Here is a 15,066-nt window from a genome sequence, read left to right on the forward strand (position 1 = left end):
GTGCGAACCCTTTGACTTGCTCTGTTGCTGAACTGTGGTGCATTAACAAAATATGACTGTAGAAGGGATTTTAATAAAGTTGTTACATTGTGAGTTGGACCAGACTTAAAGCAGTTTACTTTTATGAAATATTGTTTTGCCCCTAATGCTTAAATTACTTTCAGATTAGTATATGGAGTTTGTGTCAATAATCTGGGCTTGAGGAAGGAAAGCCTAAAAACCCTACTCCACATAGTTAGTTTGGAGGTGAGTCAGATTAACATGTCAAATAATCATATTGTATTCTGCTGTAAACTCACCCCTTACCTACAATTCTAAAAGATGCAGACACCCTAGACATGCCTTCTAGCCATATGCACACCCTTCACACACCTCCTCTTTCCTCCATACATCTACAAAGACGTTCGACATACATCTCCTCCTGCAAAGACTATTGACACAAACTCAATTGACTAATTTGAAATTCATTTAAGATTTCGCGCAAACTTAAATTTCATAAAGTTCACCCACAATCTGTGCCTAACAGCTTTATTAAAATGTCTTCTAAAGTCATATTTTGAGTTTTAAGGACTTACCAATTCGGGAACTCTATTTAGACATTATTGAGAAACCATTTGATAGGTCCTTATACTTTAAATTTAGAACTGGAACATTACCTCTGCATTCCTTTACATGTCGGTGGAAACAGTCAACTCTGACCACAGATCTCTGTCCTTCGTGTCCACACAAACAGGAGTCAGTGGCACACTATATGTTTGAGTGTCAAGAGTATGCCAAACCAAGAAGAAAATGGCTTAAGAATATGTGTCGTATGTTGGGGACTAGGTACCATGCTGAGGCACTCCGTATTTTAATGTCAGACTCACGTTCACTCTATGTCTGTACTCTTTCAAAATTTCTATCGTGGGCCTGGCGCATTAGGAGCAAAAGGCTAAAAGAAAAAGTGTAATCTTCTTTTTAACCAAAACTTTTATGAAATGCTTCTTTTAATGGAAAAGCAAGGTTTTTAAATCCTAATGTAATTAACTTGTTGTACTTTTTTCCAATGAACTTGTGTATATTTGTTTTACTATGAAGCTTTTATGATAATTTTTATCGAAATAAAGACTTTTTGACTTGACTTGACTTGAATATTTTCTTAATGAACCACCTCCCGGAACCAATCAAGTCATGCGGTTCACACAGACCAAATCTGGGAAGGCACCTCAATACTAAATACATTTTTCACAAACTTTTAAAGGATCATGATTCCCACTATTAAAAACAGACCCGGTGGCACTAGTCCCCGACCCAGCTGCAACAGGCTAAGTTCACAGGGGACTCCTCTTTCTGGTGCTGCTCCACAGAAGACTGCAACATTGCCCATATATTATGGCAGTGTCAGAAGCTCTGCCCCATTGGACAGCCAAATGGAGAGAACTACAATGCAAGCCATGAAAAGGAATGACTTGGGGGCAGTGACGATGTTGCTTCACGACTTCTCACACTACCCATAGATTACCCAGTGACTGGGGAGATGTGTTTGCCATAGTCCATGACTAAGATATGTATTCTCCACCATTGGCAGACTGCTATTATTCCCATGATGGCAGTCTGGCTGACAGAAATGTTTCATATGGCCTCATAGGGAAAAATCATATACACTTGGGAAGACCCGGGTGAGTCCCGGGTGAAGTTCGTTACTATATACAAATCCAATACAAAACCAAGGTGAATTAACAAAAATCTTTGTGTCTGTTAAAGACGTGTACCTGTCTGTGAGTGTGTGGTTTGCCCATACTACTCTATGAGCACGAAAGTTATACCGCGCAGTGGAGTGTGTCGTTTTTGAGTGATGAAGATGAACAAACTGTGAATGACGGAAGTAAATAAACGTTCCGGACATGGAAATGTGAAGAAGACTTAAGATGCCTAGTCCACCAGTCATCCTGTGGTGAATGAAATCCCAGTGAACTTGGAAGTAAAACCATGAGTACAAATAGAAAGTGAAAAAAAAACTGGAATAATACAGATGTAATAATAATAATCACATTTGTAAAGCGCACAATCACCCGTAAGGGTCTCTAGGCGCTGGGGGCCTTCGGGAAGATTAAAGCAAGCTATTGCCCAGAGTCCAATGGTGCTGGGCTAATCTGCCGCCGGTGCTGGGGATCGAGCCGTGATCCGCAGAATCCGGAGACGGTCGCCCTGGCCACTGAGCCACACCTCTTCCCTGTGGCCCCGCAAAGATGTAGTAAACCTTTACACTATAGTATAATAAAAAAGTAGGATTGGGAAATTGAAAACAGGGAATAAATGAACTAAATTAAATGTAAATGACAATACATGAATAAATAATACAACAACTTCATACTGGTATAGTGACTATTATGAGAAGCAACTAAAATCCATGCGTTCATTAAGTCATGATCTGTCAGTCGTGTTTTAACTTTGCGCTCGGTCTTTCCCACATATGGTAGACCACAGGGGCAGTTTGATAAATAAATGACATTACTTGTGTCACAGGTGGCCGTGATTCTTAACTTGATCGGAGTGCCCTGTGTGGGGTGCATAATAATAGTGCCTTTGATTTTATTTTTACAGTTCCCACAGTTTAGGCATGGTAATGTTCCTGTATATACTGTCACTCTGATCGGTTGCTCTATTAAGTATTTGTTTAAGATTATGAGTTGTTTGGTATGCAAAAATCGGTTGGTGTTGAATTAGGTCTTTGAATTTAGTTTCTGTTTGCAATATTGGCCAGTATTTTCGAATTATATTTTTTACTTTGTCACTTTTCATTGAAAATTTAGATACAAACACTGATCTTTCTTCTTGTGCACTGTTTGAATCTCTTGGTTTCAATAGTTGTGAACAATCTTGGGGTTTCTATAAATATGTGAAGCCCGCTACAACGTACTCTGACTTGTAATGTGAAGAAAACATTACCTATGTGAAGTTTAAAAAGAAAGAAAAGAAGAATAAAAAAGAAAACTGATTTACATTTGGATGCATTATTTGGAGAACGTCCTATAACTATCTCTATCTGTACACCTCAGGATCAAGAGGTGATACCCACAGGCACCCAAAAAAGGAGAAACATTAATTTACAAGATGAACGCTGTTCATTTAAATTTAGGAGTGCGCATGTAATATATATATCTTTCTCAACCAGAATTGTTGATGACACCAGTGGCTTATGCTCAGGACCTCGTTTTCTTTGTGCTCCTACAGCGCGCCTTGTTAGGTGTTCAGGAGTGATATAATTGTGAGACTAATGCATTTTAGTGCGTTGATGCCGACACAGCACTAAAAAGAGCTAGTCCAACCCCTGATCCGTGGTACCTGGCAGAGATGCTTTTGTTGAACTTTCCCTACTTTCCTGCCCGGAACCTTGCAGCAGGGCAGTTGCCCCAAATGTCTCTTTGTTCTCAAGGAAGAATCTGGGGATTGTTGGTTTCACCTCATTTAATCAGCCTCACTATAGGAGAAAGGAGCCTGTCAGACCCAGTTTAGAAGTCGAATTGCTCAGGTAGAAATTAGTAAATTGTAAAAATAAATTAACCTTTCCACATTTATAGCAAAATAATGTGATTGTTAATAACTAACACAATTCTGAAAGGATGGATAATCTAAACTTTTATCAATTTAGAAATATAGAGAAATAGGGATGTGCAAATAAGAAAGGCTGCTATAGTGTGTGCCAAAAAAAAAAACCTTTTGTACTATGTTACTGCAGAGACATGCCAGCCTCATATTTGAAATGTCCAAATTGTGCACACTATGTAAATATTCCTAGTGGGCTCCAAGGCACATTTATTAGGTGGCTTAACTAATGCTAGATTAGTAATCACAATGGGGTAAACACACACATTTTTTTTGTTAAAGTATTGTGTATGTTATATCTGGTCTGTCAATATTTTTCCTTTAAGCTTTAAACTTCTGCAGTACAAAAAGAATTGAAGAAACTAAGGGGCATATTATGGTTAGAGACAAAAATTTACCGCTGAGCTGCAGCGATTTTTACCGCAGATAAACCTTGGTATTATCAAGGTTTATCGCAAATGCGATAAAAATCGCCGCAAAGCATGAATATCGCTTAAAAGTCAGCGATATTCATGCATTACCGAGCTAATGCTCTTAGCCATGTTATCCACCTCCCATTGGATAACATGGCTAAGAACTGCTCAGGGCAGGTGCTAGCTTTTGGAGATATTCGCGCTTAGCGCGAATATCTCCAAAAGTTGGTAATAGGAGATAGCGATTTTAGCGACTGTTTTCAGTCGCTAACATCTTGGCACGCCCACTTTGCATGTCATTAGTGATAAATATCACTGACATGCAAAGTGGGGCCCAAGATGATCGCTATCTCCTACTAACTCTCGCTAACTGGTGTTAGCGACGGCTAGATAATAGGGAGATAATTTTATCTCCGCTTTCTTGGCTTTTAAAGCCAAAAAAGCAGAGATAAACCCCCTTGATAATATGCCCCTAAGTTACCGTTGCATCAGTTGTGTGCTTCTTATACATGTGTTGTGAAGTCCCATCAGGAGTAGGAGATAAAGTTTAAAGTAACTTCTTATGTGGCACAACCACTGTTCCTATACTGTAACTAATGATAGAAGCAGGCTCTCAAACATGCTAGAAATGTTTCTTTCTGGAATTTTTTTAATGAACTTACCTACGAGTTAAAAGAGAGAATGCGAGCTAACCAATTACTTGTCATGTTTTAAGGGGTCAGAGCACGCAGAGGGTGAGTTGTTCAGCTACCCAGTAGTAATCGAAGGTAAACCATACTTGTTAATCCAGTCTAATAGACTAAAGCAATCTCAGGTGACAATGAAAAAGGGATCTTAAAAATTGAACACACAAGGAACGCTGGTGCAATATACTTCACCATGTAACATATTTCCAATATTGGGCTTGGTAAATACTTTAATGCTAATAATTAATTGTGATGTCTTTGAATGACTCCAACATTTGTTTACATCAAGTAAGTAATTTGTTGTATTCACTTACCAAAAGAACTCCAAAGTGAGTGAGATGGTTACAGTTGCAGTTGGTATAATTTTCATTTGTATACATTAAGTGGCATCCCTCTCTGCTCCATCCACCTGTTTTATCTGCAAAGAAGGGAGAGATTTTCAATCCACATTAGCATGCTCATTCATCAACCATAATATGTAAAATGTAATTTCCATAAATTATGAGGCTGTCTGGAGAAGACAACAATATTTAAGTATTAATTATGCCATCAAAATGCTTTTGCGAAATATTTGTCGTAAACGGATTAAAGACAAATTCACAGTTCCAACAGGCAAATCAGGTAATTGGCAACATGTGAATGTGTGGGAGTAATTTGGTTTGTGCATTTTACCTTACAAACATAAAACACATATCTGAACTTTAGCACAAAAACGCTAAAATTGTCAAAAATTTGAAGCATTAGTTATTTTTTAAGTTGCTTTGATTTATTGCACAAGTAATTTGGGGGAACATCACCAACAAACTGCGATAAACATCTGCCGGTCTGACCCCCTGTGGAACCATGGGCGGGGATGTCGCTCTCCTACTGTAACCTGTAATGCCTGGGCCTCTCTGCTTACTTCAGCCGTCCCCCAGCCACCATTGCTGAATGACCACCCAGCAGGGGAGCAGCAGACTGACTTCTGTCACCACTATGGGCCCTCTTGGCAGACAGGACTTTCTCAACATGCTCTGTAACATTGGTGCATCACTCTGCTGTTTTTTGTCTGGGGTCCTCCTTCTGTTATTTGTTCCTGCACTGACCACCACTGAACCCTGGGTCCCAACAGGACTTTTCGCTTGGAGTCTGGCAGCATTATATGTTAGGAGCCTGGGTTGATTCACTACACCAGGGCTTGCTGGCCCCTCACGGGACCCACTGCAATTTGTGGCTCTTGAACTATCATGGAGGTAACTGCATAATTATTCTTGTGTAGGCTCAGTAGGATGCACGTCGCTGGCTGCCCACGTCCCTACAGCCAACGCCCCAGGACTACCATTTTTGGACTTCTCTCTAGCTGTGACCTCTGGTGCTTTCCTCTATGTCAAAGTGACTGTGTGGTGGGGACCCTGATTATGGTCCTCGCCTCTACTTCTTTGCCAGCTGCGTGATTCCTCCAGCACCCACTTTAAAGCAGCTGTCTTTCTGCGGATCCGAGGGGTCCTTACTCGTCTTTCTGATTGGTTTTGCACTGGTGCACCATATGCTATTACTGTACGCCTAACTCTATTTACCATGTGCAGCATACCCGGAGAGGTTCATGTTTCATGTTTATGTTCGATGCTGGTTTGGGTTGTGGCAGGGGGGTATTGAGCGGGCTGTGGGGTTTTGGAGATTGACTCAGCTGTTTAAAGTAAGGTAGTTGGCTAGTGTGTTGTTTTTGGTTATCTGAAGTCATGTTAGATGTCCTCTCTAGGGCCACCCTCAGTTTTATCTTCTCTACTCTATCAACTCTGTTTCAGTTCCACACACAGTACTCATGGTACTCTAGTCGGTAAGCTCCACAACACCCTCCCATTTGCTTGGTCTACAGTGTTCCTTAGTGTCTGCAACTGCTGGATGCTATCTGTTCTTTTCTCAGGGGGTTTGGACTCTATCTAATTCTTTCCAATTCCTCGTTAGGTGCTCCTAAACACCTTCCATTTTCCACCCTCAATTGTCTGCACATATTTTGTTCTCCATGGGTTCGCCCTTAATGTCAATAATGTTACTCATTACATCAAATGGAAAAAGATACTCACTTATCTCGCCACCAAGTCTCCTGATATTGCTTTTCTCCAGAATCAGAGAAGTTGAACAGAGACTAGGTGAGAAGGGCTGTTGGTAGCATCTATCTGAAGGATATTTGCCTCAATGGACCCCTCCTCATCTACAAAGAAGTGAAAGGTAGCCATCTTCATATGTAAATCCCTCCCTAACACTATCTAGAGAACATGAACAAATCCACAAGGTTGCTACGTTTTTGCCAAAATGAAAACGTTGAACAGAACGTTAGTGGTCAACTCTGTCTACGCAGTTCTGACAGAGGCCAGTACTGTTAAGTTGGTCATTGGACGGGACTGGAACTAGGGCTTGACCCTTACTTAGACCACTTATGTAACACAGACAGATCTAGTGATTGTGAGATGTCTTGCAGGATCGCAGCCTGACTGATCCCTGGCACCTGATGCATCAGCGGGATAGAAAGTACACTATTTTGTCCTGTGGACATGGCCCTGCTCCAGGATAGATTTCTTCCCCATGAATCATGCCTATTTGAATATTCTGCAGGATTTCAGCAAAGCAACGGGGGATAAAGAACCATGCCTTGGTGGCACTAGAATTGAACTTGGGAGACGTCTTTCCCACCTCCAAATGGTGGAGACTACACATGGCTCATTACAGGCTCCGCAGTGATAAACAGAAACGTATGGCATATATCTCCGTCACTATTTGGCGTACAACAAACCTACTGCTCCCGCGGCCCAAGTACTATTGGTGGCCGGAAAGTCTACCCTGAAGGGTGACATCCTGTGAGACTCTGCCTTACGCAATCAAGAAGCCAGCAAGAGGCTGGCACATTTAGAGAAGGAGATTTCCCTCTTACTTCACACTATACATGTTGACCCACACCCTTTTTCCTTTGCTGCTTATAGACTGCTACACCCTGAATATGGACTTATAACACAGGCCAAATAAGGGCTATTATGACAAGGGGCATCACTATGAACAGGAGGAATAGGTATGTAGGCTTCTTGCATTGTAGCTGCACCAGCGTGAGGCTCAGCAGGCCATTCTGGAGATTTCGAACAGTGAGGGTAGACTGGTGACTAATCCAGTGGCAATAGCAGACACCTTTGCCTGCTTCCAGGGCTCCTTTTGCTGTGCAGAGGCATCACCAGACCTTTAGTCTGAACGGGCCTTATTTGACGGTCTCCACCTACCCACTCTGTCTGAGGCTGGCAAAGAGATGTTGTACGGAGAGAGCACGGAAGATGAGATCTCTGATACCATAGCAGAAATGGCCTTCGGTAAAGCGCTGGGTGACGATGGCTTCGACCTTCAAATTCTATAAAATTAACAAACAATTATTGGTGCACCTCATCTATAGAATTTTCAAAGAAGCAGAGGACACTGGTTTTCTACCACCTGAGTACAGTAAGGCACTCATAAGACTCATATTGAAACCTGACAAGGACCCAGCCCTTTGCTCTAACTATCGCCCTATTTCACTACTGAATATGGACATGAAGGTGCTTGCTAAAGAGCTTGTTACTCAGTTGAAGAAGGTGACTCCGAGCCTAATATGTGATTCGCAGGTAGGCTTTGTACCAGGTCAATTGTCCCTTAATCACAAGCGTCTCCTGACAAACATTCTCCGGCATGTACAGAATGACCCTGATGACAAGCTTTTGCTTTTCTTAGATGTGGAGAAGGCCTTTGATCGGGTTAAATGGGATTACTTGTTTTGCACAATTCACAAATTGGGTTTGGGCCCTGATTTTGTGGCCAAGGTCAGATGGCTTTATGCTAACCAGGTGGTTCAGGTGGACTACAGGTTCCACATGTCCAAGGTCTTTCATAGCAACAGGGGGACCGGGCAGTGCTGCCCTCTCTCTCCATAGCACTACTTATTGGTTCAGTAACACCTGGGCTGCTGCTATTCAAAAGGCTGAATGTATCAATGATGTAGAGACTCCCACAGGTTGTAATAAAATCATGCTCTATGACGATGATATCCTTTTTACTCTTATCTCCCCCTAACTCTTCGATCCCGCACTTAATGGCCCTTATCAATGCCTTTTCCATCTTCTGTGGCTACAGGATTAATTGGTCAGAATGTGAGGCCTTGTCGGTGACTGCTGGCTGTCCCGGATCTCCCCCTAACTGCTTCGGTTTAACTTGGAAAACAGCCAGGCTGAAATATTTGGGTGCTCCTATTGACAGGGGCACCCTTTGATGACGAAGATGGATCATGATTTCCAGTGTTGGTCCACACTGCAGATCTCCCTTTAAGGTCAAGTGCAGATGGTAAAGATGATAATGCACCGAGATTTAATTACCTCTTTTGTATGCTGCCACTTCTGATCCCAAAGCCCGCTTTATATGGATTGAACAGTTCCATTAAAGTGTTTATCTGGGCTGGAAGGAAACCCTGCCTTAAACCAGCCAGGCTCGATGGCAGTATTTGGGGATATCTGCTTGCCAGTTATGTACTTATACTACATGGCACGCCACCTTTTGCAGATTTGCCCCCCACTAACCAACCTGCTACTGTTTCTTTAGAACGTGCTATGATACAAACTCCTCCAGGCCTCAGTATATCATGACTCCAGTGCTTCTATGTCAGACCATTGTCTGCCCACTTCGAAGGCAATGTGGTCCACCTGGAAGGACTCTCATTACTATATTAACGTTTGGTTGGGGACAGATAGGCAGTTCATGTTTGGTATCTATAAAATTGTAATAAGAAATCCTTTTTGATGGGAAAGTCAGATGTTATATTACTGTTTTGAAAATGCCACTTTTAGAAAGTTGGAATTTTCCTGCCTTAGCAATTTGGTGTCAGTATCCCCTCCCCGGTCACATGACTGGGTGTAGTGGGCAGTTAGGCTTTGTGAATTACTCCAAGACAGTCACACAATAGAGGGATTAGCTGTGCCTGAATGGGTCATCTGCTGGCAGGATGGGGCGGAGCTGGGCACATCCCAACATTCAACTGAATGGGCCATGCTCTACGTTAACATAAAAGGCTTGTCACATCCACATTGTCACTGCAGCCAGCTTAGAGCCAGGGCAGGGAAGTCAGAAAATTCCAAGCACTTAAAAGAGAAACCTCTAGAAACTTCTCCTAACTTCAAAGTAGGCGCCAGGTATAAAATTAGGGCCCTTAGACCTACTCTTCAGTTAACCTTCTGGATCTGTGGAAGGACTCTTAGAGGGATGCCTGCTGCTGTGGCCTGCTGTGTACTTCACAACACTACTTTGCTTCACCTGGAAGGATTGCTTTGCTGCCTGGAACCTGCCTTGAACCCTCAAGGCCAGCCCTGCTGTTTGAGCCCTGATTCTCCAACTGAACCAAGCGCTAGTTTGCTGGCCTCCTATTCAGAGCCATGGTGACATAACAGGCTCCCACCATTTTAAACCAGCACCTGTACTCAGCTGAAGTGAGTTCTCGACCCCCAAGTGGTGCCCCTCAGGTTATGGACCCTTGGCATGACCTCAGTTGAGCTTCCCTGAAGTGTTTGGGCTCCTTCCATACATGAACAAGCCGTTTGAACCAAGACCGTGCTGCCCACTCTCCCACCAACAAGAAGTTATGGCTGCTGACCATCCGGGATGCCCAACTGGATCTTTGCGTGCAGCAATGACCGCCTGTCAAGCCTAGCCTGCTCTTCACGCTACTTCGACAGCCATACGCAATGCTCTACCTGTTCCTCGCGGTCCGTTCGACTGTGAACCAAGCCTACCTCTTTGCACTGAACGGTGAAGGTGACTTTCAGAGGGACTGACCTAATCCCTTTATTCAGCTTGGGCTCCATCACAGTAAGCCTGAACTTGTCAGTGTCACCTGGTTTTGTACAACCAGACAGCCGTGAGTGACACTTTGTACTTCTTGGCACTATTTTTCACTTAAATCTTAAAAATTCATAACGCGGGTTATACTAATTGGAATTTTGTCATTTTGATGTGGAATACATTTTCTAAAGGGGTGTGGGATCGTTATTGTGTGGTGTTTTCAATTTATTACTTTTTGAGTGCTACATAAAAACATTACACATTGCCTCTGAAGTTAGACTGGCTACTTCTTGTGTCAAACTACCCACGGTTAAGCAAAGGTTAATTTTGTGACTTTTTTGTGGTTCACCCTGCCAGGGATTGCAGCTGTTCCTTGACCAGGGCTCACACTTCAGTCAACCACCAACCCAATTTCTCACATGCGCAACTTGCATTTTCCAATCGGAGGGCGTCCTATCACCTCAGACATCTAAAGTTGAGGGTACAAAAGGTAAGGAGATTTCCTCTTTGTATCCATTCAGTCTAGAAAGGACCTAGTCCAAGGACGCTTCACCTGAGATAAACAACCAGCATTTTATGCCTCACATCCAAAATTGGGCACTTATACCTAGATTGCACAAATATATGCATCCTTTCTGAACATCTAAAGCCAACAACCTCATTAAAACACCACCATATAGTATATACACACGTACAAGCCATTCATTTCATGCTCATTAATTCACACTCTGCAGTCACACATGCTCCTGACATAAGGTACATCATCACACAACCTAGATGAACTCATCATCATGACAATAAGATTCACACCCTTCTCCACACACATCCTAGATGTCCTTAGTCCTATAGGTATAGCATCCAACACATAGATGGCACACACAACATTAGAGGAGGGCTCTCAGTCATTCAACTCCTACTGGCCCTTATTTATTTTATTTTGTATTTAAATAAAACTATTTAGCATATTTATCAACGATTTTTAAAATGATCCAACATTGAAAATTTTGAAAAAAGATACATTAGATTATTTAGTCAAATAGATTTCATAATATTTTTTGAAAATATGTGTATGTTGAAAGGATATTTCTCTCTCTACATATATAGGATATTGAAACGTAATCCTAGCTCAAAAACAAATTAGTCTTACCTCAATATAAGTGAACTTAAAGTTAGGTATTAATGGTAACCCTCTTCAGAGGTATAATACCTATTAGTTCTGGAGCCTACATATAATCCTGCCGCCTCTGCCTCTTTGAAAAACCCTTCATACCAGAGGACTTTCAACTTTCACAGGTGAATTACCTGTCCTTGTGATCTTGCTTGCTTGAGTAATGGCAAAGGATTTTGCTTTCCCTTTCCGCTCTGGGGGGCATATTATCAATGCTGTCGATATGCTATTTTTGCCGCTTTAGCGCCCGTTTTCGGCCGCTAAGCGGTGATAATACTATCGCACAATTAGCAAGCTGTTTCTAACTGACATTAGCGACAGCTTTGAGGCGATAGCGAGCGGTTTGGGGCCCACTTTGCATGTTAGAGATAATTATTGCTAATGACATGCAAAGTGGGCGTTCCCAACCCGTTAGCAACTGAAAGCAGACGCTAACGTTGCTAACGCCAATAGCAAGGCAGGCTAAGCAATGGCAATATTCGCGTTAATCGCGTATATCACCAAAAACTAACACCTGCCCAGACCAGTTATTAGCCATGTTATTCAATGGGAGGTGGATAACATGACTAACGGCATTTAGTCGCTAATGCGTGAATATCGCTGTATTCTCAGCGATATTCACACTATCGCCGGAAAAATTATCGCTTTGGAGATAAACGTAGCTAATAGCACGTTATCTCAGCGATAATTTCCGGCGATGCTTAGCGATAAAAAAATCGTTGCTAAGTCTAGTTAGCAATAAATATCGCTAATCGTTGGTAATATGCCCCTGGGTTATTTCAAATAGCGTCCGCAAATATCCTTAAGGAGAAGTTGCCTTGTATGGAAATGGTTATCACTGCCTGAACTTTCTTCAGTACCAGCTCATTCATCATGGAATCTTGAAAGTAATTATTAATAGCTAAGGTGGACCAACATTTTTAGATTTCTGAAAGGGGATTATGTGGACCTTGCAAATTGTTAAGCCTTGCTGGGATTCGTTAGCTTTCAGAAACAATGCTTCTCTAATTAACCTGGATAAGCACTCTAACATATGTTTGCTGGCTGGAATCCCCACAAATGCATATTTGATCAATAGGAGCTAGCTTTCAACTTTTCATTCTTGCAACAAAAAAGTTGGATGGGAGCTCACAGTTCCCTATGAACTATGGGCGTCATAATTTCATCATCATAATGATGGCTTTCAAACCACTCTGCAGAGCATTATCATTTTCAGGGCAATAGTAGTATGTTGCATGGTAAAGCACATTATAAGTCAAAGTTATCTAAATGATGTGGCAAAAAGGCTAATTATCAGTCACATTCTTAGGCAGCATTATTTTCATTTATTTAGATTTGTAAAGTGCCTTATCACCCAGGGGTCTATAAGCACTTGTCAGAAGGTACACACTGGTTCGATGAAGAGGCAGGAAGCTGACATAGAAACAATTTGTTTTGTGAAATTTGCAAACTATGAGGCAAAATAAGTAGAGGATTTGATAAATCTATAATTATGTGGTAAAAAAATTTGTAAGTCTCTGCGCTCAACCTGTCGTGGGTGTCCATCCCCTACTGTGTGCTGACTTTGTCCATGTACAGTAGCTGTTCGCTGCAGTGCCTGAGGTTCGCCAGGCTTTGTGTCCAGCCAATTTTGCAGACAGAGCACATATGAAGACTACTAGGTTTGTTTGATGACAGAAATTCAGGGCAACCAATGTTAATTTAACGACATAGGGACTAGTTTTTTTTTCAAGTTCAAGTTTGTTTTTATTGCTTGATTAATTAAAATCATTACAAAACCCCCCTAGTGTAAATAAAATAATTACCCAGACGATTTATCAATCTATAAAAATACACATCACTTTTTGTTATAAGAATTCGTAACAATAAAATTTAAATATAAAAGGTTTTGCGTTGGCGGCTTTCAAACTTTAAACAACAGAGTTAACAGTGTAAGCCCCTTAGGAAGGGTATTAATATCATTTTGCAGAAATTTGTTTTGGGTCTCCGTCGGCTGGCCGTAAAAGTCTACTAACTGCATTCATGTATTTAACTCCTCTGCATGCCAGGATGTGTGGCGTGCCCTCTAACCAGCGTATCACCGCTTGCATGCTTGACTGAATATTCAAGTCGTTAAAAATTGATTTCAGGTGCTGCCTCTTTAGGTCTTGGACGGCTGGGCAGGCACATATTAGATGAATTAAAGTTTCTTTTTTGAAACCGCATAGTCGGCAGGACTCTGATTTAAATGCCTTTTTCCACAAAGGGTATAAGTCCTTCGAGTCGTGGACGCCCATTCGAAGCTTTATGAAGCTCATTTTAGCTGTGAGCTGAAGTGGGCAGATAAGTATGTATAACAGGGACGGGACGGGAGGCATGGAGGACTCGTGGACCCCTGACCCTAACTCCCCTCATTCCCCACAGACTGATACATCGAGGGCAGAATGGGACACACGGTCGGAACAGGACGAGGAATATGACCCCGGCGCCTTTAACTGGGCGTGTGATGACTCCGACGAGACTACGCCCCCGGGTGACGTGGGAGTTGCCGGATTGGTAAAAGGGCAGGAAGCCCTGTATGCGGCGTGTGACATCACCGCGCAGGTCAGAGACGGAGCCGTAGAAGAGAGACCGACGGCGAAGCGAGGAGAAAACGGAGAAGACTGGAGAGCCGAGAGCGGAGGAGAGCCAGGAGGCCAACGACCCCGTGAACCGCCGTGCCACACTCCCGAGGGAGGAGTGTGGCTTTCACAGGTACGGCGGCATTGGGCAACCTGGGTGGGGAGAAAGAGCGCCCCTGTGTAAATACTGTAGATACCCCAGTGCATGCCTTTCCTATGTCCTTTCCGTTACCTTCCTCCCCACCTTACCCTTCCTACGTTCCTCACACTACTCCTACCACCCGAGCACGAGCACTTAGATTTGTACATATCACGGGTGCTCCCTCACAACCACTTGGCCCTGTTTCGGGTAAGCCGGTATCAGGCTTTAAACTAACGGCTTCACTCTGTTGGTCTTCTTTTTCCTTGGGGTCCGGAGACGCTGTACGGGAGAAGACAGCCACTTGAAGTTACCCCGGCCGAACAACACCACCACCACGGACAAGCTGGAGTTTGCCAGAGAGAGACTGATCTTTAGAACCAGGCGTACTATAAAAATAAAGCCCAGTTTAAAGAAGTATTCTAGTCTGCAGCCTGTTCTATTACAGCCCCCATTCCCAACCCTCCGCCCACGCCTACAGTATGTTTGTGGCTTTGAGAGACGGTAGGAGTTAATGACTGTTCATCCATGCCGCCTTTTGTTGAGCCCCTTTTTGTCCTCCCACAAGGATTTCTTTTTGGCTGCGATGTTTACTATTTTGCCAAAGCTTCCTCTGTCCAGCCCTTTCACCCATTCTGTTTGTAGACCCAACTCG

General features: G+C 42.7%; 1 protein-coding gene across 2 annotated transcripts in view; it reads right to left on the bottom strand.

The window, feature by feature from the left end:
- ADGRG4 (adhesion G protein-coupled receptor G4) overlaps positions 1–15,066 on the bottom strand; it is a 1,454,718-nt gene that overhangs the window by 391,539 nt on the left and 1,048,113 nt on the right. For both annotated transcript variants that reach the window (XM_086918649.1, XM_086918650.1), the window contains exon 19: positions 4,999–5,102. In XM_086918649.1, the coding sequence (XP_086774775.1) occupies positions 4,999–5,102 (104 nt within the window). The remainder of the gene's footprint in view (positions 1–4,998; positions 5,103–15,066) is intronic.

This window comes from Lissotriton vulgaris, chromosome 4_1 (assembly GCF_964263255.1).
Source record: "Lissotriton vulgaris chromosome 4_1, aLisVul1.2, whole genome shotgun sequence".
Lineage (NCBI taxonomy): Eukaryota > Metazoa > Chordata > Amphibia > Caudata > Salamandridae > Lissotriton > Lissotriton vulgaris.